This window comes from Vipera berus, assembly GCF_964194415.1.
Source record: "Vipera berus genome assembly, chromosome: 2".
Lineage (NCBI taxonomy): Eukaryota > Metazoa > Chordata > Lepidosauria > Squamata > Viperidae > Vipera > Vipera berus.
Genome location: NC_138203.1, coordinates 180,468,063 through 180,493,211, shown reverse-complemented (window position 1 = coordinate 180,493,211; position 25,149 = coordinate 180,468,063). Strand labels below are relative to the sequence as shown.

Sequence of the window (25,149 nt, the reverse complement as noted above, 5' to 3'; positions counted from 1 at the left end):
TGGACTAGAACATATCTAGAGGACACCAGATTGGGAAAAGCTGCTATAGATCTTCCCTAATTCTTACAGTCACAAACATCTCAAGATTATGGAAGACAATTTAAAATCAACATTTAGTTACTTTATTTATTTATTTATTTATTTATTTATTTATTTTATTAGACTTATATACCGCCCTTCTCCCGTAGGACTCAGGGCGGTTCACAAGGTTTTTTAAAAACAATACAACAAGTTACAAAAATTAAAAACAATTAAAATGATTACACTAACCTTGAACTAAAAACCCCAATTACAATTAAAATACAATTAAAACCCCAGTTAATACTCTCAGTCCAGGCCAGAAAGCTCGAAGAGTCAGGTCTTCAGGTCCCGGCGGAATGAGCGAAGGTCAGGGGCAGTCCTAAGCTCTACAGGAAGCTGGTTCCAAAGGGCAGGTGCACCCACAGAGAAGGCCCTCCCCCTGGGTATTGTCCACTTTACCCAGTGGGCATGTAGTTCACCCACTTTGCTGGGTTTTTTTTCCTCTGATGCTGGTTTTTGGTCTGCAAATACGTGACAAAGTACAGGGCTGGTTCTACAAATTTCCTCCTCTAGATTTATTTATCCCCATATCCCTCCCACCCACCACCACTAAGGAAAGGCAGGAAGTACCGAATGGTTCTACTGCCTAAGACAAGGAAGGTTGTGTTTCAGAAGATGCTCTGGCTTTAAATCTGACAGAGCAACATCAGTGTTGCTGGCCTACTGTATTTCCAGTGAAATGTTTAAATTTAATTTCATTAATTTAATTTAATTTAATTTAATTTAATTTAATTTAATTAATATATAATAGAGATGGGCAGGAGAAAAAGAAGGTGGGTAAGCTTGGGAAGAAGGAAGTGACCTGTTCATGTTCAGATTGCTGATAAGCAATTACCAAGTGAGAACAGGAGTCTGTTTGATTGCCACCCAACTAATCCAGGCCAGTTACTTTCTTCCTGCTATGATTGTGCCAAAGATTTGTTAACATACCAAGCCAAATATCAAAACAAAAGTTGGCAGTGACTTTTTACACTTTAGGGAAGTTGGCAATTTTATCTTTGCTTTACAAACATAGCCCTTTATTATGGAATCATAAGACTTGATACCTGGCGGTACAGCCAAAGATTATAAGTCAGCTTGAGGGCCAGATTTTACAGCTGCTAGCCAAACAAACAAGCCCCCAAAAGCAGGGCAATGGAATTTTCTCACTTGGGAACCAAATCTATTGGATCTCCCACCAAGGAATGCCTTCAGACTCTCTTAGGATCAGGACAGGACCAAGGCAAAATAAGATTTGGAAGTGTTACAAATCAAGAGTACTCCTTTTGTAATATGACGCAACTATGAGCAGAGATATGCATCCTCCTGCACATAGATCCACAGTCCCTAATAAAGAATATTACAATTATTCAGGATAATCTTTATGCAGATTATCGGGGCCTGATGGACAAAGCAGATTGGATGCCTGTGTTTATTAAATATGAATTTTGATCCCTGTGCAGAGAGTGGGATCGTTCTGGGGGTGTGGCCTTGAGCCAAGGAGGGGGCTTAGTGTTGCCACTCCATATAAATCACTAAAGCAGGATCAGGGCAGCCAGAGGACAGGCAAAGTCCATGTGCTGAGACATTCCACACAGTCAACACCAGAGCAAAGGAGCTTCATTGGTAGGGAAGGAGCCCATTTTGAACAGTCATTTGAAAGAAGGGTTCCTCACAATGACAACAGTGGAAGCCAAACCTGAAGAGGAGGACAAAAAGGAACCAGACTCCGTGTCAGATCCTGCTTCAGAGGCAGCAACCACGCCAGCATCCGATTCATCAAGCAGGGTAAGGTTGACGTTTGTGCAAGGATTTGAGTCTGTCCAGTTCTCCCACTGCTCTGGGACCAGAGGCTGGTCAGTGTTAGGGTTGGGCTTTGAGGGAGGACAAGTGCCATGTATCAAGGCCATGAGCAGAATTCAAAAGAGCAGGATTTGGATAAAGGCAGAAATGGTTATTTGAAATCTTTGGGGGGGGGGGGGAAGATGCATCACGAGTCCTGGTCTGGAAGCCCTGGATATCTCCAGTTGAGCTGATTCTCAACTGCTGCTTGTTCTGCCCTTCTTCTCCCTACTCTGCGTTCCCAGTTGCCTCCAGAATTCCCATCCTGTTCATCAGCATTCCCTGCAAATAGAATACTGGTTTTCATGGTCCTCTTTCAATACATATGACTACATCACCACTAACTTAATCTTCAATAGCTAATGGTCTGTTTATGTCATCCATGCAGATAGATTTCTTCTGGGAATACTGATTGACACCTACATACTCTAGGCTTTTCTCTGAGACCATCTTTTCAGTTGCAGCATTTTAAATTAAAAGAGTGTGAAAACAAATCCAGGAAGTAACTGTGAAGGAGGTATAGCTGAAAAATACCAGAATGTGATTTCTGCAGTTAATGAGGGCGGTTATGTCTCTTCCAGTAGAGTTTGCTATCCAGTCACAATCTTGATTGAAATTTCAAGGAAGAAGAGGCTCAAAGTTGCCATCAACCGGCAGCATTTGGAGAGGAAAACAGACAACCCAGTTATCTGTTTTCTATGCTCCCCACAGTTGGAAAGTGCATAGTATCTCCATTTTGACTTGAAATAAATATTTCTAAATGTGTCATATTTCTTTTCAGGGAAATTTGGAAAGTGCCTAGTATCTCTATTTTAATTTAGAATAATGATTTCTAAATGTGTCATATTTATTTCCCCAGGGAAATTTTCATAGCTTCCACCCCAAAATAAGGGTACCAAATATTCATACACAAAATCACAGAACTGGAAGGAGCTATTTTTGGCCTTTTTCTTGCAGGAATCCAAATGTTGCTTTCCCAAAAGGCTGCTTATAGAATATATACAGATCCCTTCCTATTCCAACTGGGTTGCCTAAAAGCTTTCATTGGCTCCAAAACTTTTAACTGCCCTGCAGGAGAGCAATTTTTCAAGAAGGATCACAGAAGACAAGGGGGAATGACTACCTTTTTCCCCCAATTCTATGCAATGTCTCTCCAGCCTACCCATAAATCAGCTCTTTCCCATACTGTACACATTTGTGTTTTGCACTTTTCCTCCTCGGTTGCAGAACATCACACTTTGTCCTTGTTCAGTTCCATTCTGTTCATTTCATTTCATTGTTCATGACTGTTTATACCTTTTTGACACTTCTCTCTTTCTTCTAAGGCATTGTCTACTCCTTCCAATATAGTGTTATTTGCAAATTTCATAAGAGTTTTCCCAATACCATAATCCAAATCATTGATGAAAATGTTGAAAGACGCGAGGCCTAGAACAGAGCCATGGGCACATCTCTCCATGTGTGTACTTGGTTGTAAAGCAAAACTGCCTTCAGTCTGCCATTTCTTCCCTGGAAGCACCTAGCACACCTAGGAATCTGTGTTCGATGATGAACAGATGTGGATCTCTGAATTTTCTACAGGAATATTGATGGAAAACGGAACTGGTTTACCTGTTTGCTCTATTTATACTATCAGGCAAAAAAAAAAAACCACCATGCATTTTTCTTTCCAGGGACCATAATAACTAGTCTGCCTCAGGTCACTTGATTTAGGGAGGAAAAGGTAATATTGTTTGCCATTCTACTTCAAGTAAATTATTTTGTAAAGTCTCCAAGATGTACTTTGGAACTCCTGAATTTGCTCTCAGTGTGAAAACAATTCTAGCAATGTCTTCCTTTATGGTCTCACCTCCCTACTGGAGCATTTCAGGCAGTGCTGAGTAAGGTGATCAACCTACACTGTTCAGGTCCATTATGACTGCAAGATACTCAAAGGGCAGAAAATATATTCTACCGCTTTCCTTACTGACATCTCAAGGGGAAGAATGCACTTCAACTATCTTCCCCCTCAAATCCCTAAAATTGTTCTCTTTTGCTTTTGCTTGTTTCTCTTCATTCATTTTGTAACTTTTTCATCTTAGGCAGTCGTGTCCTTATTCTTGTAGATACACAGCTGCTCAGTGCTTTACAATTTCCCCTTAGCAGCTGGAAATCAAAAATAGAAGGTATTGTATATAAAGGGAATACGGGAACTCATTCATTCACTTTCTTTCAGCAATTTTTAGAGTTCTACCTCAATATTCTGGACTAGTTTTTTTATAGTTCCTGGGACAGGATTAACTATGTGTGAAGTAGAGCAATGATACTTTCTTTCCGAGACACACTTGTACCTCAGAGACTCGTCCCAAGCACCTCATATTATGTTTTTTTATGCAAATGTGAGGCATACAGCTCTTAACTTTAGGAAATGTAATGGCGTGTGGGAATGATTGGGAAGACAGGAGGAAGAGACAAGAGCTGGACAAAGGTCAGATAAGAAACAAATGACTCCACAGAAGGAATGATAATGCAGCAAATATCTCAGAAGGGACCCTTCCTAATTTCTTGGATGGTAAAGGCAAAAAGGGTAGTGATGTACTTTCAGACTTGCAATGCTCAACAAAGTCAGAGCTAATAGTTCTGGGGATGTGGGAATGAACTTGAGAGTAGACGGGAAGAGGTGCCATCTAGGGAACAATCAGATAAAAGATGGGGAGGAGCCCTTAGCTGAATAATGGGCAGAGAAACAAACTAAAGTTATCAGGTGGTAAAAAGAGACAGCAGGAGATTCAGACTTACAAGTTTCTGTTAATGTAGCCTTATAATAAAGTAGAATTGGCTAATCTTGTGTGTCCTGTCTGGTCTTCTTGTGAGGCTGACAGTGTACTTCTTCTCTGGACTTTCTTGCTGAGCGACAGAAATAGCAAGTGCTGAAAAGGTGAAGTAGTGGACCAGAGGAATGCTGTAGATATAATTTACTTGGACTTCAGTAAGGCATTTGATAAAGTAGATCACAACCTATTGCTTGATAAGTTAGAAAAATGTGGGTTAGACAGCATCACCACCAGATGGATTCGTAGCTGGCTGACAGACCGTACTCAGCATGTGGTCCTCAATGGAACTGCATCTACATGGAAGGAAGTGTGTAGTGTGGTGCCCCAGGGCTCTGTTCTGGACCCAGTGCTCTTCAACATCTTCATCAACGATTTGGATGAGGGGATAGATGGGGAACTCATCAAATTTGCAGACGACACCAAGCTGGCAGGAATAGCCAATAATCCAGAAGATAGGCTTAAAATATAGGAGGATCTGGACAGACTCGAACACTGGGCGCTATCTAACAAAATGAAGTTCAATGGTTAAAAAAGTAAGGTTCTACACTTAGGCAGGAAAAATCAAATGCACAGGTATAGCATAGGTGGTACCTTGCTCAATAGTAGTAACTGTGAGAGGGATCTCGGATTCCTAGTAGACAATCACTTCAATATGAGCCAGCAGTGTGCTGCAGCTGCCAAAAAAGCCAACACGGTGCTAGGCTGCATTAACAGAGGGATAGAATCAAGATCACGTGAAGTACTAATACCACTTTACAATGCCTTGGTAAGGCCACACCTAGAATACTGCATCCAGTTTTGGTCACCACGATGTAAAAAAGATGTTGAGACTCTAGAAAGAGTACAGAGAAGAGCAACAAAGATGATTGGGGGACTGGAGGCTAAAACATAGGGAACGGTTGCTGGAATTGGGTATGTGTAGTTTAACAAAGAGAAGGGTGAGGGGTGACATGATAGCATTGTTCCAATATCTCAGGGGCTGCCCCAAAGAAGAGGGAGTCAAGCTATTCTCCAAAGCACCTGAAAGCAGGACAAGAAGCAACGGATGGAAACTAGTCAAGGAAAGAAGCAACCTAGAACTAAGGAGAAACTTCCTGACAGTTAGAACAATTGATCAGTGGAACAACCTTCCTCCAGAAGTGGTGAATGCTCCAACACTGGAAGTTTTTAAGAGGAGACTGGACAGCCATTTGCCTGAAATGGTATAGGGTTTCCTGCCTGAGCAGCAGGTTGGACTAGATGACCTCCAAGGTCCCTTCCAACTTCTTCTTCTTCTTCTTCTTCTTCTTCTTCTTCTTATTATTATTATTATTATTATTATTATTATTAATAATTATTATTATTATTATTTAGAGCAGGAGTGTCAAACTGCCAGCCCATGGGCCGGTTGCATCATGTGGAGGCCGCGCCCGCCCCAGCTCTAGCAATGCGAAAAAAAGTCATGATACGTCACATCATGTGACACAGCGAGTTTGACACCCATGATTTAGAGCAACTAGCACAGTGGTGGCGAACCTATGGCATGCGTCCCAGAGGTGGCCCTCTCTGTTGGCACATGCGCCACCACCACCAGCAGCAGGTCCATCAGGGTGTCACCGCCACCCAGAGCAGGAGCCCCGCCCAGCACAAAGGAGGCGAATGGCCAACTAGCAAGCTCGAGTGGAGGTGGTAGAGCAGAGGTCACCAACCATTGTCGATTGGTGGACTGGAAGAAAAGGGACGGGGAAGCATTTTACAATCTCAGAAAATTAGAATATTGTGAAAAGGTGCAATATTCTAGGCTCAAAGTGTCCCACTCTAATCAGCTAATTAAGCCATAACACCTGCAAAGGGTTCCTGAGGCTTTAAATGGTCTCTCAGTCTGGTTCAGTAGGAATCACAATCATGGGGAAGACTGCTGACCTGACAGTTGTGCAGAAAACCATCATTGACACCCTCCATAAGGAGGGAAAGCCTCAAAAGGTAATTGCAAAAGAAGTTGGATGTTCCCAAAGTGCTGTATCAAAGCACATTAATAGAAAGTTATGTGGAAGGGAAAAGTGTGGAAGAAAAAGGTGCACAAGCAGCAGGGATGACCGCAGCCTGGAGAGGATTGTCAGGAAAAGGCCATTCAAAAGTGTTGGAGATTTTCACAAGGAGTGGACTGAGGCTGGAGTCAGTGCATCAAGAGCCACCACACAGAGACGGATCCTGGACATGGGCTTCAAATATCGTATTCCTCTTGTCAAGCCGCTCCTGAACAACAAACGTCAGAAGCGTCTTACCTGGGCTAAAGAGAAACAGACCTGGTCTGTTGCTCAGTGGTCCAAAGTCCTCTTTTCTGATGAGAGCAACTTTTGCATCTCATTTGGAAACCAAGGACCCAGAGTCTGGAGGAAGAATAGAGAGGCACATACTGCAAGATGCTTGAAGTCCAGTGTGAAGTTTCCACAGTGTGTGTTGATTTGGGGAGCAATGTCATCTGCTGGTGTTGATCCACTGTGCTTCATTAAGTCCAGGGTCAACGCAGCCGTCTACCAGGAGATTTTGGAGCACTTCATGCTTCCTTCCGCAGATGAGCTTTATGGGGATGCTGACTTCATTTTCCAGCAGGACTTGGCACCTGCCCACACTGCCAAAAGCACCAAAACCTGGTTCAATGACCGTGGGATTACTGTGCTTGATTGGCCAGCAAACTCGCCTGACCTGAACCCCATAGAGAATCTATGGGGCATTGCCAAGAGAAAGATGAGAGACATGAGACCGAACAATGCAGAAGAGCTGAAGGCCGTTATTGAAGCATCCTGGTCTTCCATAACACCTCAGCAGTGCCACAGGCTGATAGCTTCCATGCCACGCCTCATTGAGGCAGTAATTGCTGCAAAAGGGGCCCAAACCAAGTACTGAGTACATATGCATGCTTATACTTTTCAGAGGTCCGATATTGTTCTATGTACACTGCTTGTTTTATTGATTGCATGTAATATTCTAATTTTCTGAGATTGTGGATTTGGGGTTTTCATGAGCTGTACGCCATAATCATCACAATTATCACAAATCACAGCTTGAACTATCTTGCTTTGCATGTAATGAGTCTATCTCATATATTAGTTTCCCCTTTTAAGTTGCATTACTGAAATAAATGAACTTTTGCACGATATTCTAATTTTTCGAGTTTCACCTGTATTTATCTGAACTATGAAACAAGTTGTACTTGGTAACACATTTTTTTTAATTCATAGTTACTATCCATTATTTTAATCCATGCTTTCAGCAGCTGTTTTAATTACAGGAAGTTTGTGCTTTTATCATTCAGATCAAGCAGTAGTTCCATGAATCTCTAAATTGTCTCTTATAATTCCAAAAAACAAACAAAGGGCTTATCATTTGAGAGAGGTAAGTGACGTCTGACCTCAGCCACATAATTTTTCATTGTTAAATGGAAAATTAAAAAATACAAAAAACCAAACCCCATTGATCTGTAAATATGCAATTTAACTTCCTGTAAAAGCTTAAGTTCTCAGAGAAAGCCTTTGGCAGATGAAACATGGATAGGCTATTAAGATAAATGATAAGTCACTGTGAACTATACCAGCTCACTTAGGTTTGTCTAATACACTCCATAATCCCTAGACCAAAAAAAAGGCTAGGAATCATTTTAAATCTCTTTTGTATAGGGGCTAGTCAAAGGGTAAAAATAAATGCTGGTGTTATTTTATTAACCCCTTCATGGATTACTGCCTTGTCGTGGTGAAGGGGCTTGCGTAATTCAATGAAGCTATGAGCTATGCCGTGCAGGGCCACCCAAGACGGACAGGTCATAGCAGAGAGTTCTGACAAAACGTGATCCACTGGAGAAGGAAATGGCAACCCACTCCAGTATCTTTGCCATGAAAACCCTATGGACAGTACCAAAAGGCAAAACGATATGACGCTGGAAGATGAGCCCCTCAGGTTGGAAGGCGTCCAATATGCTACTGGGGAAGAGCAGAGGGCTAGTACTAGTAGCGCCAGAAAGAATGAAGCGACTGGGCCAAAGCCGAAAGGACGCTCAGCTGTGGATATGTCTGGTAGTGAAAGGAAAGTCCGATGCTGTAAAGATTTTTTCTCCATAGGAACCTGGAATGTAAGATCCATGAATCAAGGAAAGCTGGACGTGGTCAAACAAGAGATGACAAGACTGAACATTGACATCTTAGGTATCAGCGAACTAAAATGGACAGGAATGGGTGAATTTAATTCAGATGACCATCAGGTATACTACTGCGGGCAAGAATCCCTCAGAAGAAATGGAGTAGCCTTCATAGTCAATAAAAGAGTAGGAAAAGCAATACTGGGATACAATCCTCAAAATGACAGAATGATCTCAGTTCGAATCCAAGGCAAACCATTCAATATCACAGTAGTCCAAGTCTATGCCCAACCACCAGTGCTGAAGAGGATGAAATTGACCGGTTCTATGAAGCCCTACAGCACCGTATAGAACTAACACCAAAAAATGATGTCCTTATCATCATGGGGGATTGGAATGCTAAAGTAGGAAGCCAAAAGATAACCGGAATAACAGGCAAGTTTGGCCTTGGAGTACAAAATGAAGCAGGGCACAGGCTGATAGAATTTTGTCAAGAGAATACGATGGTCATAGCAAACACCCTTTTCCAACAACCCAAGAGACGGCTCTACACATGGACATCACCAGACGGTCAACACAGAAATCAGATTGACTATGTACTCTGCAGCCAAAGATGGAGAAGCTCTATACAGTCAATAAAAACAAGACCAGGAGCTGACTGTGGCTCAGACCATGAGCTTCTTGTTGCAAAGTTTAAGCTTAAACTGAAGAAAGTAGGGAAAAGCACTAGGCCAGTCAGGTATGAATTAAATCATATCCCTGTTGAATATACAGTAGAGGTGACAAATAGATTTAAGGAATTAGATCTGATAGACAGGGTGCCTGAAGAACTATGGACAGAGGTTCGCAACATTGTACAAGAGGTAGCAACCAAAACCATCCCAAAGAAAAAGAAATGCAAGAAAGCAAAATGGCTGTCTGAGGAAGCTTTGCAAATAGCTGAGGAAAGGAGGGAAGCAAAAGGCAAGGGAGAAAAAGAAAGATACGCCCAATTGAATGCAGAATTCCAGAGAATAGCTAGAAGAGATAAGAATGACTTCTTAAATGAACAGTGCAAAGAAATAGAAGAAAACAATAGAATAGGGAGGACCAGAGATCTTTTCAAGAAAATTGGAGAGATGAAGGGAACGTTCAATGCAAAAATGGGCATGATAAAGGACCAAAATGGCAGGGACCTAACAGAGGCAGAAGAGATTAAGAAGAGATGGCAAAATTACACAGAAGAACTATACAAGAATGAGCTTAACGTCCCTGATAATCACAATGAGGTGGTCACTGACCTCGAGCCAGACATCCTAGAATGTGAAGTGAAGTGGGCCTTAGAAAAGCTGAGCAACAACAAAGCTAGTGGAGGTGACAGTATTCCAGCTGAGCTATTCAAAATCTTAAAAGACGATGCAGTAAAAGTGCTACACTCAATTTGCCAGCAAATTTGGAAAACTCAACAGTGGCCACAGGATTGGAAAAGATCAGTTTACATTCCAATTCCAAAGAAAGGCAGTGCCAAAGAATGTTCAAACTATCGCACCATTGCACTCATTTCTCATGCTAGTAAAGTTATGCTTAAAATCCTACAAGCTAGACTCCAGCAGTATGTGGATCGAGAACTACCAGAAGTACAGGCAGGATTTCGAAGAGGCAGAGGAACTAGAGATCAAATTGCCAACATACGCTGGATCATGGAAAAAGCTAGAGAGTTCCAGAAAAACATCTACTTCTGCTTCATTGACTATGCTAAAGCCTTTGATTGTGTGGATCATAACAAACTGTGGCAAGTTCTTAAAGAGATGGGAGTACCAGAACATCTTATTTGTCTCTTGAGAAACCTATATGCGGGCCAAGAAGCAACAGTGAGAACTGGACACGGAACCACTGATTGGTTCAAAATTGGGAAAGGAGTCCGGCAAGGCTGTATACTGTCGCCTTGCCTATTTAACTTATATGCAGAGCACATCATGAGAAAGGCAGGGCTAGATGAATCAAAAGTTGGAATTAAGATTGCTGGAAGAAATATCAACAACCTAAGATATGCAGATGATACCACTCTAATGGCAGAAAGTGAAGAGGAACTGAAGAGTCTCTTGTTGCGAGTGAAGAAGGAGAGTGCAAAAGTTGGGTTGAAACTAAACATTAAGAAAACTAAGATCATGGCATCCGGCCCTCTTAATTCCTGGCAAATAGATGGGGAAGAAATGGAGGTAGTGACAGATTTTATTTTCCTGGGCTCCAAGATCACTGCAGATGGGGACTGTAGTCAAGAAATTAAAAGACGCTTGCTCCTAGGGAGGAAAGCCATGGCAAATCTAGACAGCACACTAAAAAGCAGAGACATCACCCTGTCAACAAAAGTGCGTATAGTCAAGGCTATGGTCTTCCCAGTTGCAATGTATGGCAGTGAAAGTTGGACCATAAGAAAGGCTGAGCGCAAAAGAATTGAGGCCTTTGAACTCTGGTGCTGGAGAAGACTCCTGCGAGTCCCTTGGACTGCAAGGCGATCAAACCGGTCAGTCCTAGAGGAGATCAACCCTGACTGCTCTTTAGAAGGCCAGATCCTGAAGCTAAAACTCAAATACTTTGGCCACCTAATGAGGAGGAAGGACTCACTGGAGAAGAGCCTAATGCTGGGAAAGATTGAGGGCAATAGAAGAAGGGGACGACAGAGAATGAGGTGGCTGGATGGAGTCACTGAAGCAGTAGGCGTGAGCTTAACTGGACTCCAGAAGATGGTAGAGGACAGGAAGGCCTGGAGGAACATTGTCCATAGGGTCGCGATGGGTCGGACACGACTTCGCAACTAACAACAAAAATTTTATTAAATTACTCAAAACCAGTAGACTCATTTTTAATTTCTTCTATCTATAATTAATTTCTTCATAAAAATCAGTCATCTTGATAGGTTACTTATCACATCAACCTTTGTCTCCAAGCACAGCTCTGGCACCAATTGTTTATGGCAAAAAATCCGTTATTTATTATGACAGGGAACTGTCCTGAAATTCTGTAAACGTGTAAAATGGGTACATGCAGATGCAGGAGCAGGAAGGATGACCCTTCCTCCTCCTCCTCCTCCTCCTCCTCCTCCTTCTCCTCCTCCTCCTCCTCCTCCTCTTCCTCCTTCCTTATTCAAATGAACGGTTTATCCACGGACATCCCAAAGTTCATAGTCTAAAAGAGAAAGACATGAATGACATGAAGATATACCTTGATGTGCCTGATCAGGGTAGGCAAAAAGGATCCTTATTCATTTATTCACCTCCGTCATTGGAATTCATTTGTAGGCTGTGACCTCGACTTACAACCATTTGTTTAGTGACTGGTTGAAGTTACAACAGTCCTGAAAAAAATGACTTACAACCTGTCCTCACAATTATAACCACTGCAACATTCCTAAGATCACATGATCAAACGTTGGGTGCTTGGCAAACAGCATTTATATGCAACAATTCCAGGGTTACAAGATTGCCCTTGTGATCTTCTTAGCCAGCTTCCAACAAGAAGTCAACGAGGGAAGTCAGATTCACTTAACAACCATGCAATTCACTGAAGTGCAGTGATTCATTTAACAACTTGCCAAAAAATGTCATAAAATTGGGTGCAACTCACTGAACAACCCCTTGCTTTGCAACAGAAATTCGGGCCCCAGTTGTTGTTTTAAGTCAAGGTGTCAATTAATCGGAACCACGACACAAGGACTACCTGTATGGTCTTATTAGTTCCGAAAAAACCTAAATGAAAGTGCAGCAGCTACACCTTGCTCCTAAACACTTAGAACATAACATAATTTGTTGAAGCCATTAAAGGGTTACCATCTCACTCGTGCTTCAACACACTTGATCAAAAATTAAATTCCAATTATATAATTCTGAATAAATTCTGATATGTCTGAACATGGTAGATTGGCCCCCACCCCATCCCCTGCAAGTCAGATCTGGATTCTAACATAGAGTGTTTGGGAAGAAATACGCCTATTTTTATGAGGAGATGTCTTGTGTTATTTTGAATGGCTAAAATACATGAGAATTCATATGTAGGTTTGCTTTGATTCTAACATCTTGTAGATTTTTCCCAATAAGGCAGATTTGATTGTGCATTTGGGATTCCGCCAGAGTTGATGCACAGCCTTTCTCATACATTTGGGTAAGATATGAGGAAGGATAAGAAACAGCTTATGGTAAAGGATAATTGACCATTGTTTTTCAAAAATCTGCATCTTTTGCAGTAAGAAGTAAGAACCTTCAGTGGACACTAAATGATGGGAGAGTTTTCCAACCTAAATCAACAAAATATCAAATAATCATCAATACTGATTGGTATTTAATAGTATTTGGACATAATTCATGGTTGTAGTTGTGCAAGGAGGAGGTAAGCAGGTACACCATCATTCAAACTTTTCAAATTAAGAATTAATATTTCTTCTTTCCTAGACACAGTTGTTAAATTCACATAATCTGGATCCCAAATTAATCTTTCTTCTGGATTTACAGTATAAACAGAGGCTAACAAGCCACCTCAAGCCCATTATTTATTAGTAAAGCATACAACTTTACCAATGGCCAATTGTATACCATTTTGAAAACGAATATTATAGAAACATTACTGATTCCAAAAAAGTATTCCATATTTCTATTCTAAAGGCAGTGTATCTACTTCCCTTGCTCCAGTATTTTCAGACATGTTTGTTACTCTGGTTCTGACAAGGTCTCCTGCCACGCGTCTCCCATTTGCTGTCCAGCTGTTTTAAGTCAAAAGGGCAGTCAAGTAGGATCTTTGGCCCTTTTTCAGAAGATCATTCATTCTAAGCTCGTCCTCCTCCCACTGGCAGCTCAATGAATGATGGCTCTGCCTTATATAAAAGACCCCTTCCTTCATAGAAGATCATGCTCCATCTGCTTTAGTTATTGTCCAGGGGATGATAATAGCATTAAGTTGATCCCAGTTTATTTTGCTTCGCCATTTGTCTCCAGACATTGAACAACGAACATAAAGCTTAAAGCTCACTTAATGAGCAAATGAAAACATCCTTTGCTTTTATTTTTTTCTTTGTTTGTTTGAACCTAAGGTTTTAAAAGTGAACTCTTGGTTTTCCCCCATGCTGTGTTTTGTAAAGAGCTGTGAGCCTTTTTTCTGATGCTACATTTTGCAAAGGGATATGATTAAGAGATGAGTCATCTTCTATAATCTACTTTTGGGTAAAACCTCCATATAAGGACCAAGTTGGCTGGGGGGGGGGAAAGGGCTTGTGTTTTACTTCCAAATGTCAGTAGAATCAGAAAGTATGTCATCTATGCAATCTGCATAATTTCAGTCATGACGTTATTAAGGAAATGATGTAAAATATGCACTTGCAATAACCTATACCACAGGTGTCAAACTGCTATCCCGTGGGCCAGATGCGTCATGCCAAAACTGCGCCCACCCTGTTGCCGGCAATGAAAAAAATGTCGCGATACGTCACGACACGTGACGTGACTTTGTGAGTTTGACACCCCTGACCTATACCATCTGCATAATTTACACAAATGATGTAATGAAAACTAATACATATTTCAACTACTTTGGATGCATCTGACCTGATTGCTACTCAGGAAAGTATTCTGATGGAAAGTTTGTCCATTACATCCAAAGTCTGCTGAATGGAGGGTTATTCAGTCAAAGGTTTACAGTACTTAATACATTATTAACATAAGGAACATAATAAAATAGAACAGCGAGCCAGTTTCTCACCTTTTACAGACAAGCAACCTTAATTTGTATCATATGAATCATGAGATTTGCCATACTTGCAAAGGTATGGCAAGGGTTTCTGCCAGTAGTAGAGAGCTTGCAGCCATCTAGACGTTGCTGTGTGCGGTACTAAAAGTTCTGCTCACCATTAGCCCTGCTGTTCAGGTTATTGAGTTGTGATCTAGTCACATTTATGAGGCCAGTGGTCTATAGCATGTGCTTTGAATACCCAAATGCACTACAGCAGTGTGCATATATGCAAAGTCCAAAGCTCACAAAAACTCATACCTTTTAGTAAAAGTTGTTAAGACAGAAAAGGTGCTACCAGATTCCTTCTGAATAAATGGTAGTGATCTTTCCATCCAGAGATGGCATGGTATTTTAGTACTTTAGAAGTCATCGTCACTCCTCATTTGAAAAGGCAAAGGAAGAATACACAGATGACCACAAAACTCTTATTAATGGCCTTTGTAATTCAATATCATATCAAAAGGTTACGTCAGTAAATGTATGATTCTGTCTTCCTAGCTGAATCCTTGAAGTGAGCAACGTTAGAAAGCTACATAGCTTTGCTCCAGAGGTTGATGACAAAGACAGGCCTGTGGAAAGATTTTTGTGAAATTAAGATAGGTAAGGTTGGAACCAACTGATAATAATTCTTATTTTTCTGTTATAGTCAGGGTCTCCGGAACAAGAAGGCTTCTTCAATCTGCTGACTCATGTGCAGGGAGGACGTATGGATGAGCAACGCTGTAACATTCAAATTGTACATAGCAAGAGTGGCTCAGATCCTGAAAAGAGTGAGTTCTATAAGCCAGAGGTCCCCAACCTTTTGGGCACCAGGGACCGGTTCAGAAAGGTTTTTCCAAAGACCAGAGAGTGTGTTGTTTTGTGTGCTGCCTACATCCCATGGATGGGGCTTTGCTTGCTTGTGTGGCCCGGTTGCTGGCCTGCTGCGGCCCAGTACCAGTCCATGGTCTTGAGTGCAATTGAGATCCCCTAACCATTGGCTCTGTTTTTCAAGGGAAACCATTTCCAACATTGCCTGGGCATTTCATCCGATAAATAAAGATTCATTGGCTTTCAGTGACTATATGGATATATCCATGTGGGGTGTTTTGTTTGCTTGCTTGCTTGCTTTTCATTTTTTATGTATTATTTTTCACGTTTTGAACCGCCCGTCTTCCTCAGATCCTTAGGTTACCGTTGTCTTCTTCTGAGACATGATGACTATTTTCCTGGTAATCTTCATTTAACCCTGCATTGTGGTTTTAAAATCAGCCAAAGTTAGCTAGGAATTCTCACATCCATCAAATGTAAGCAGCAAAGATGCTAAATGGACAAATGGCAATGTTTGACATACTGCAGAATAGTGGCATCTAAAAAAATGAAAAAAAGAATGCCAGTCTTGCTGTCCTTCAATGTGCCATCCATTGATACCTACTTCTATTTCTTGGGCCTGCAGAGGACAGCCCAAGCCCACCTCCCGAGATGGACAACTTAATGGAAATGCTGGCTCATACACAGAGCCGACGAATGGACGATCAGAGGGTCAGTTTCAACTACCTTCCTGGTTTTCAGAATAGTAACACCAGCAGCCTATCAGGCTCCGGAGCCACCAAGGTGAGTCTCTCCAGAAATTGATGTGGACGGAGGTGCAGGGTGGCCATTAAAACCTGCCCAGACAGTAAAAAAGCAGAGTTGATAAATCACTCTAACGGGCTAGGTCACACACTCTGTTCTCAGAAGACTTTTCTTACTAAGTCTGGAAAACAGGCAAAGGAAATCCTAAGTACAGCGGTATCTCTTCTGCTTTGTTTAAAGTGTTCCCTAATTCTGCAAAACTCTCAGGATGGGCCATGTAATGGAAAATATGTAAAATATCTTGAGAAGGACAAGCACACACCTTTGCAGCAAAAAAAGCAATGGATACACTCTTTCCCCACCATCATTTAGCAAACATGACAGAAACTTAATATATTTTTCAAGACAATAATAGTATAAGAAACAGCAATTCATCTATGGAGCCATCATGTTTACACATGTGCATTTTGTATGTGTGTAAAAAGATACCAGTAGTACATGTGTAAAAAGGAGCAAGGCTTTGATCACAACATATCCAATCTTGAATTTTTTGGACAGTCTAATGCAGGGGTGTCAAACTCAATTTCATTGAGGGCCGCATCAGCATTGTGGTTGCCCTCAAGGGGCCGGGTGGGTATGGCCTGGGTGGGTGTGGCCTACTGGGTGGGCGTGGCTAGAGCGCGTATGGCCTACATCGTTCACATCAAGGGTGCCTATGGGGGCCTGGGCAGGAGTGGGACAGATCTGAGGGTCTCTGGCAGAAGGAGGGTCTCTGGGCCAGGGCCAAGGCAGTGGGGGCCGTTCCCTCACTCTTTCCAGGATGGCTTCGCGGGCCGCATGAAACCACTCCACGGGCCGGATCCGGCCCCCGGGCCTTGTGTTTGACATGTCTGGTCTAATGGATGGGTTTCCCTCCAGCATCATTTCAAAGTTGTTCTCTACCTCTGTAAAGTTACACATCAGGAATCTGCAGTTTAGTTCAAATGCAGTCTTTTTTTTGTACAGGTTTGGCTTGACCTAAAAAAAAGCCCTCCGGTGCCCAACTAATGTTTCCTCCTGGCACCATCCTCGCATTCATGCATTAAGATTCATGAGTGTTTCCTGTCTGTCCCATAGAGTAGAAAACCTATTTTCAAAAACTTTTCTTGACAACCCTGGCTTCAAGGGCTGGCCAAATAGAGTTACCATTTCATTAGCACCTATGGGGATCAAACTACTGTTTCTTTTTCCCCCCTCACATTATCAAGAAGCTTGCTTTCCCTTTGAAGTGGGCATCAACACTCTGATCTCAGTTAAGTCAATACACCCAGAAGGCAATGGGACAGACAGTTGTGCCTTGAGCAAAAAAAAAATATGTTGGTAAATTTCTTTAGGGGGGAAAGAAAGTGTATTTGTCATAAAAGTCACAATGTGCTTGCTGCACGAGAATCTCTAGTGAGAAATGTGCATTAACTATCAATATGAGAGGATTCATGGCACCCAGTCATAGCCTCCCAAAATTCTGATCTGAGTTGATTCTATCTGTGTATGCCTATGCTTGTGTCTGCTTCTGCCTAGTCAGGCCACTCTCTGCAGAGGAAAATTCTCCTGGCTTTTGCTGTGTGATCATCCTGTCTATTTTCTTCTTTGCAGAAATGAGAGATCCTCCCCAGCCCTCCTTGGGAAAGCAGGAGAGACACCAGTGTGATGCCGCTAAGCACGTGCTGTGCCCCTCGCCCAAGATCATCCCCTCGCTGCTGTATCAGCCCTGCGCATTTACTGCACATGCTCTGTGATTCTAATAAACACGTCCAACCATTCCCTCCCTGTTGATTTCCTTAGTAGACCTCCTAGCAGCAGGATGAGCAAGCCACTACTGGTGGCTTGAAGAAGATAGCTATTTCTTGCTACCCATATGTATAAGCAAAGCAAAAATGTGGATAACATTGCTACTAATTCTGTCTGCAACTCAGGAAATGGTAAAGAATACATAAGAGAATTCCGAATCCCACTTTCTCCCTCTAAACAAAAAGCTCTTGCTGCTGGACTAGATAATTGGACCCAAATTCCATCAAAAAGAAAATGACGCCTCTGGTTCAGTTTCATGTCATAGCCTAGAAAACAAATAAATTGATCCCAGTAAGCCCTGTTGGCGTCCTGATTTAAATTCCATGTATTAGATGGGGTAATGACACCTGTTCTTATTAGATGGAAAAGAACCAGAAAGGCTACTGAAGGAATAGCATACTAAGCCTTGGTGGCGCAGTGGTTAGAATGCAGTATTGCAGGCTAACTCTGCCGACTTGGCAGGAGTTCGATCCTGACCGGATCAAGGTTGACTTAGCCTTCCATCCTTTTGAGGTCGGTAAAATGAGGAGCCAGATTGTTGGGGGCAACATGCTGACTCTGTAAACCGCTTAGAGAGGGCTGTAAAGCACTGTGAAGCGGTATATAAGTCTAAGTGCTATCTGCAAGGGCATTAGTGGGCACAAATGACTAAATGCACATTGAAAAGTAAGCTCAGCCTGCAACACAATTGCATGTGGCACCCTGAGGCAGGTCTGAAAGGAAATAATTACTAGGTCTCAATGCAGATTTTATCATTTTGACAATCCTTGTGACTTGGAACAAGTCAATAACTGCTTTCCACATGAAATCTGCATACATTTTCATGTATTCATCATATATTAAAGGAGCATTAAAAACAGGAAGAAAAGTGCAGAGGAGCTAAAAGCCAAGCAATATGAGTGCTCAGGGAAGTTCAAGGTTGTCAAACCTCTTCCATTCAAGAACAAGGTTAGCCTTGGTTTGAAAACGGAAGCTTCTTGGATGAGAAGCAAAATGTTTTCAAGGAAAAAAACCAAGAAAGTCTACTTATCTTTTGGAAAACCACCTTTAGGTTCTCCACCTATTGTTTCCTTTGTTTCCAGTTTTTCAAACCAAGACTAACCTTGTTCAGCAGTTACTGGAAGAGGTTGATAGACCACTAATCCCATATACCACTGTTCCCCAACCCAGTTCCCCTTTAGAGTTACTGTACTCCTATGAGTTAACTAAGTCTTAGGGCTGTGCTGCACTTCTGATTCAAACGTACTTAAGAAAACATCACAATTTGAACTTCAGTCTGAGAGATGCAAATAAAGTACTATATGCACTTGTGCTGTGTAATATAATTTTACTGTATGCTGCTTTAGTCAAGGTGATTCACATGAGACAGTTGCCAAGTTAATGATTACGTTTAATGATTATACATTGCAAGAGGCTGATCACAACTGGGGAAAAAAGCAAAATCAATTTTTCTTCATTCTTACCCCCCAAAATATCTTAAGATATGTACAGAACTTTTATTGTGGAATACAAACCCCTTCATTTTATTGCCCCAAATCTTTTGGAATTAAAGGAAGGATACCAGTCCATTATTTTTTAGCCGCCTCCAGCATCTTCTTCTCATTCATCTCCTGCAGCCTTTTTCTAAAGGCTTCTAGATCTTTTCTCTGGAGAAGACAGAAATGCAATTTTCACCATGGATTTTTCTCCCTTCCAAACTGTACAGTAATAACATTTATTGCAGCAACAGATTTACCTGCTCTTCATTTAGAGGTTGAAAGATCTTGCTCTGTGGAAAAAGTAGCAAGAAAACAATTAGGGGTTGCAAATAAAAGTGTCAGAAATAATATAACAATGACAGAATGTAAAATGCCAGCAAGAAAAAAAATGGAACAATGAGCAAGTAAAATGCTGTGCTTTAAAGAAATAGTTGAAGGGTAACTGGAATCAAAGTTAATCATTTAGAGGGAAGATGCACTGCTATGTTCTAATGAATATCCTATTGTCACTACTGTGAATTTATTTTTAGCATGATAGAACATTGAGTCCAGCCAGTGCTTGAGCAAGTCGTTCAATTTAAATCAAAGTAGAAAAAGTGCAGAATAACAGAAAAACGAAGTTGGAAGGAACCTTGGAGGTCTTCTAGTCCAACCCCCTGCTCAAGCAGGAAATCCTATACCTTAATCATTCTCCAATCTTTTCTTAAAAACCTCCAGTTTGGAGCACTCACAACTTCTGGAGGCAAGTCGTTCCACTGATTAATTGTTCTAATTGTCAGGATATTTCTCCTTAGTTCTAAGTTAGTTCTCTCCTTGATTAGTTTCCATCCACTGCTTCTTGTCCTGCCTTCAGTTGTTTTGGAGAATCGGTTGACCCCTTCTTCTTTGTGGCAGCCCCTTAGTTACTGGAGCACTGCTATCATGTCATCCCTTGTTCTTTTTATTAAACTAGTAAAGGTAAAGGTAAAGGTTCTCCCGCACATGCGTGCTAGTCGTTTCCGACTCTAGGGGCCGGTGCTCATCTCCGTTTCAAAGCCGAAGAGCCAGTGCTTGTCCGAGGACGTCTCCATGGTCATGTGGCCAGCATGACTAGACGCCAAAGGCGCACGGAGCGCTGTTAACTTCCCACTGTAGTGGTCCCTATTTTTCTACTTGCATTTTTACGTGCTTTCGAACTGCTAGGTTGGCAGAAGCTGGGACGAGTAACAGGCGCTCACTCTGTTATGCGGCACTCGGGATTCAACCCACCAAACTGCTGACCTTCTGATCGACAAGCTCAGCGTCCTAACCCAGTGAGCCACCGCGTCCCTTTAACTAGACATACCCAATTCCTGTAACCTGCAATTCTTGTTCTTCATGTGTTTTAGCCTTCAGTCCCCTCATCATCTTTGTTGCTCTTCTCTGCACTTTTTCAGGAGTCTCAACATCTTTTTTTATATCATGGCGACCAAAGCTGAATGCAATATTTCAAGTATGGTCTTACCAAGGCATTATAAAGTGGTAATAACACGTCATGTGATCTTGATTCTATCCCTCTATTAATGCAGCTTAGGACTTTTTTGGCAGCTGTAGCACAGTGATTGTGATTGTCCACGATCCCTCTCACAGTTATTACTCTTGAATCAGGTACCATCTATTCTATACTTGTGCATTTGGTTTTTCTTTTCCACATATAAAGTCTTACTTTTCTCTACACTGAATTTCATTTTGTTAGATAGGGCCCAGTGTTCAAATCTGTCAAGATCCTTCTGTATCTTGAGCCTATCTTCTGGAGCGTTAGCTATTCCTGCCAGCTTGGTGACATCTGCAAATCTGATGAGTTCCCTTTCTATCCCCTCGTCTAAGTCATTCATGAAGATGTTGAAGACTACTGGGCCTAAAACAGAGCCTTGGGGTACCCCACTGCATAGTTCCTTCCATGTAGATGCAGTTCCATTAGGGACTACACATTGAGTGTGGTTTAACAGCCAGTTACAAATCCAACTGGTGGTGATGCTGTCTAACCCACAATTTTCTATTTTGTCAAGTAAATTATACCCATAGTCCACTAATTTTGTCACTTTGTCAAGGAATGCAATAAGATTTGTCTGGCATGATTTGTTTTTGACAAACCCATGTTGGCTTTTGGTTATGACTTTTGTTTGCCTCTAGGTCAACCTTTCCAGCTCTGTGGACCGGCAGTGGTAGGTGGACGAGAGGGGATGGTTTGAGTGCGCACTTCTTGCACAAATGCAGCTTTGTGCACTTGCCTGCCACTTACGTGCCCTGGTTTCCAATGGGCTATAGCCCAGTACCAGGCTGGGGACCATGGGTTGGGGACCCCTGCTCAAGGTGTTCGCAGATTTGTTGCTTATCTTTTCCAGAATCTTTCCAGGTATTGATATCAGGTCTGTAGTTTCCTGGATCCACTCCCCCCCCTTTTTTAAAAAAAAAGATGCACATCAGGGAAACTTTGGAAATAAATGTATTAGCACAAATTTTTCTCATCTAATTACAGAATACTTACTGCAATTGCATATTTTTCAAAAAATTCTGTCTGATTTGCTATCCAGAATATACCAACCGGAAAAGTCAGATACAAAATCATCTGAAAGAGAAAGAAAAAAGCCAAACGCCATTGGTTGAATCAAAGAAAAGAAACTATTTTACCGGATTTATATTAGATATATTTTCCTTGCCTCTTTTAGTTAAAAGGCAGACATTACAAAATGGCAAAAAGGAAAAGGGTCTGTACTTTTCAGACTAATGTTTCTTTTAATATTAGAAGGTAAAAAAGGAAATGGCCACTGGTGATATCCAGAGCTTTTTCCTTTTTTACCTCCTAATATTATTACCTTCTAATATCACAGCAGTTCTGAAACTTTTTGGTTTCAGGATCCCTTTACATTTTTTAAAAAATTATTGAAGATGCCAAAGAATTGTTATTAACATGGGTTGTATCTATCAACATTTACTACATTAGAAATTAAAATATTTTTATATTTTAATTTATTTATATTTCATATTTCTTAACTGCCCCGCTCCCTATAATTCATGTATTGTTAATAATAAACCTATTTGCAAATAAAGCTATTTTCATGTCAATATAAATATTTTAGTATAAAAATAACTACATTTTCAAAACAAAATAGTAAGAAGAGTAGCATTGGTTTAGTATTTTCAAATCTTTTTAATATCTGGCTTAATAGAAGACAGCTGAATTCTCCTATTTATTTCTGCATTCAGTCTGCCACAATCTGTTGTTTTGGATGGAATAAATAAAGAAAATTTGGCCTCACACAGGTCTTGGTTGGAAAAGGAAGAAGTACAGTATTTTAGCAGCCTTTTCAGGAAATTCTGCTTTGACCCCATATTAAAAGCCAACACGTTTTAAAGGTGAATTGCAATGTGAAAGAATGAAAAAACCAGTATTATCATGAAAACAGTTTTGACCTTGCAATCTGCTGAAAGGTTCCCAGACCACCCTTTGAGAGCCACTGCTGTAGGGCAAAGTTTATCAATGTTGGTAGCTTCAAAATATGTGGACTTCAGCTTCTAGAATTCCCCACCCATCTTCAAGCTGCCAAAGTTAAGAAACATTGCTCTAGGGGAAGAAAAGGCAGCCAATTCCACTCAATACAGGTAGTCCTCGACTTACAACAGTTCATTTAGTAACCGTTCGAAGTTACGGCACTGAAAAAAGGAGTTACGACCGCTTTTCACATTTATGACCGTTGCAGCATCCCCATCCTCACATGATCAAAATTCAGATGCTTGGCAACTGATTCACATTGATGATGGTTGCAGTATTCTAGGATCACATGATTGTCTTTTGCAACCTTCTGACAAGCAAAGTCAATGGGAAACAACTGTGTCACTAATTTAACAACAGCAGTGATTCACTTAACCGCTGGGGCAAGAAAGGTCATAAAATGCAGCAAAATTCACTTAACAACTCTTTCACTTAGCGACAAAAAAATTGGGTTTACTTGAGGTCGTAAGTCGAGAACTACCGGTATCTCTTTCCTCAATAGCTCCAAGTTTCTGATCTCTGGGTAACAGTGAGTACCTCAAAGTTTCAGCCCCAAGGTGTATTTGCAGGAAAGGAATGAAAGGTGGCGGAGACAGCTTTCCTTGCAAAGTCTATTAACAAGTGCAGCTTAAGAGTTTACGAACTGAAATGCGTGTCTATGGAGATTCTCAGTCATCCAGGTCACGGCTGTCCCAAGGATACTTTTTCATGAGGCAACTGGACTTGCTTGTTTTTCTTTGAAGATGTTTTGCTTCTCACCCAAGAAGCTTCTTCAGCTTTGACTGAATGGTAAGCAATGGAAAGATTTATACTCCTGCAGACAGCTGTTCATTTGCCTTTTTTTTTTTAGCAAGTCAGTAATGCTGTCTGGAAGCATATCTGTGTAGTCAGGGTCACCTAAGTAGTGCAAATGGGCGTGGAGCCTTCTTGGAACTGTTGAAAGAACTTTGCCGTAGACTGGAGATAGATGATGTCTATCCTTCCCCCTCTGCTGAGAGAGGGCTGCTCAATTTTGACACAGATGGCCTCTTTGACCCCTCTTTCAAACCAGTGGTCCTCTCTGTCCAAAATGCTCTCTCTCAAAGGCTCCACACCCATTTGCACTACTCAGGTGACCCTGAAGACACAGATAAGCCTCCAGGTAGCACTAACGACTCTCTAAACTTGCAGGGAGGGGTAGGCAACCTTGGCTCTTTTATGCTGGCTCAGGAATTCCAGGAGTTGCAGTCCGCGAGTCATAAAAGAGCCAAGATTGCCTACCCCTGCCTAAAGAATGCAAATGACCAGCTGTCTGCAAGGAGTAAATAAATAAATAAACCTTTATTGTCAAAGTACAACATGTGTACATTGAAATTAGCTGAGCCTCCCCCTGTGCTCTCTCCCCCCAACACACAGTGACAACAAACCCTCCATCCCACCACACTATGTGAACCAACTACACCACACACCGGGCTCCCAAGTCAATTCTGCATAAGATTATGTCCCATTTAAAAGCCTAACAGCCCACGGATAAAAGCTATTTTTCAGCCTGTTGGTACGGTATATATAAATCCTTTCCTTCCCCACCATCCAGGTCAGAGTTGAGCAAGCTTTTTGGATGAGAAGCGAAACGGCTTCCAAGAAACACAAGAAAGTCCAGTTTCCTAGTGAAAAAGCGCCTTTAGGACAACTGAAACAAGTTTAAGTTTCCCGTCAAAAGGAAGAATTCCCGAATTCTCTCCACTGGGTCGCAGGTTCTCCGACCTTGACCCTTCCCCCCCAAAGCGGAGCGAGGGAACCCGCCCCGGGATCTAGCGAGCCGCCAAGCGTTGCGCCCAAAGGCGGGGAGGCCTTTGCCGAGAGGCTTCCGCATTCCAAATCGATCCCTTTAAGACAGCGTTTCCCAACCTTAGGAACTTGAAGATGCGTGGACTTCAACTCCCAGAATTCCCCAGCCAGCTATGCTGGCTGGGGAATTCTGGGAGTTGAAGTCCACGCATCTTCAAGTTCCTAAGGTTGGGAAACGCTGCTTTAAGAAACGGAAATGTTTCCCCACCACCACCAGCCCGCCGTTGCCGCCCTAACATCACAGACCCGAAAAATCTCAAGCTGGTTCCTCGATATCATGATGCCTGGCGACGGAGAAAGGAACGGCCAATGGCAGGTCAAGCCAATGCAAGACGTCCGACTGATTCGACGTCGCGTTCCAGGAAGGAGTGA

General features: G+C 41.8%; 2 protein-coding genes across 2 annotated transcripts; one reads left to right on the top strand and one right to left on the bottom strand.

Annotated features, from left to right (window-relative positions):
* The first annotated feature begins 1,646 nt into the window (after positions 1-1,646).
* Positions 1,647-17,864, top strand: PCP2 (Purkinje cell protein 2). The gene is made up of 4 exons (XM_081321982.1): positions 1,647-1,848; positions 15,227-15,350; positions 16,016-16,173; positions 17,767-17,864. The coding sequence occupies exons 1-4, from the start codon at positions 1,738-1,740 to the stop codon at positions 17,770-17,772; spliced, it is 399 nt and encodes a 132-aa protein (XP_081178108.1). The 5' UTR covers positions 1,647-1,737; the 3' UTR covers positions 17,773-17,864.
* Positions 17,865-19,257: 1,393 nt separating this feature from the next.
* On the bottom strand, positions 19,258-25,144 carry PET100 (PET100 cytochrome c oxidase chaperone). The gene is made up of 4 exons (XM_081321897.1): positions 25,024-25,144; positions 21,946-22,026; positions 19,697-19,729; positions 19,258-19,607 (listed from the first exon to the last, which is right to left on the bottom strand). Exons 1-4 carry the CDS (start codon positions 25,054-25,056, stop codon positions 19,530-19,532), a joined length of 225 nt encoding a protein of 74 aa, XP_081178023.1. The 5' UTR covers positions 25,057-25,144; the 3' UTR covers positions 19,258-19,529.
* Positions 25,145-25,149: the final 5 nt, after the last annotated feature.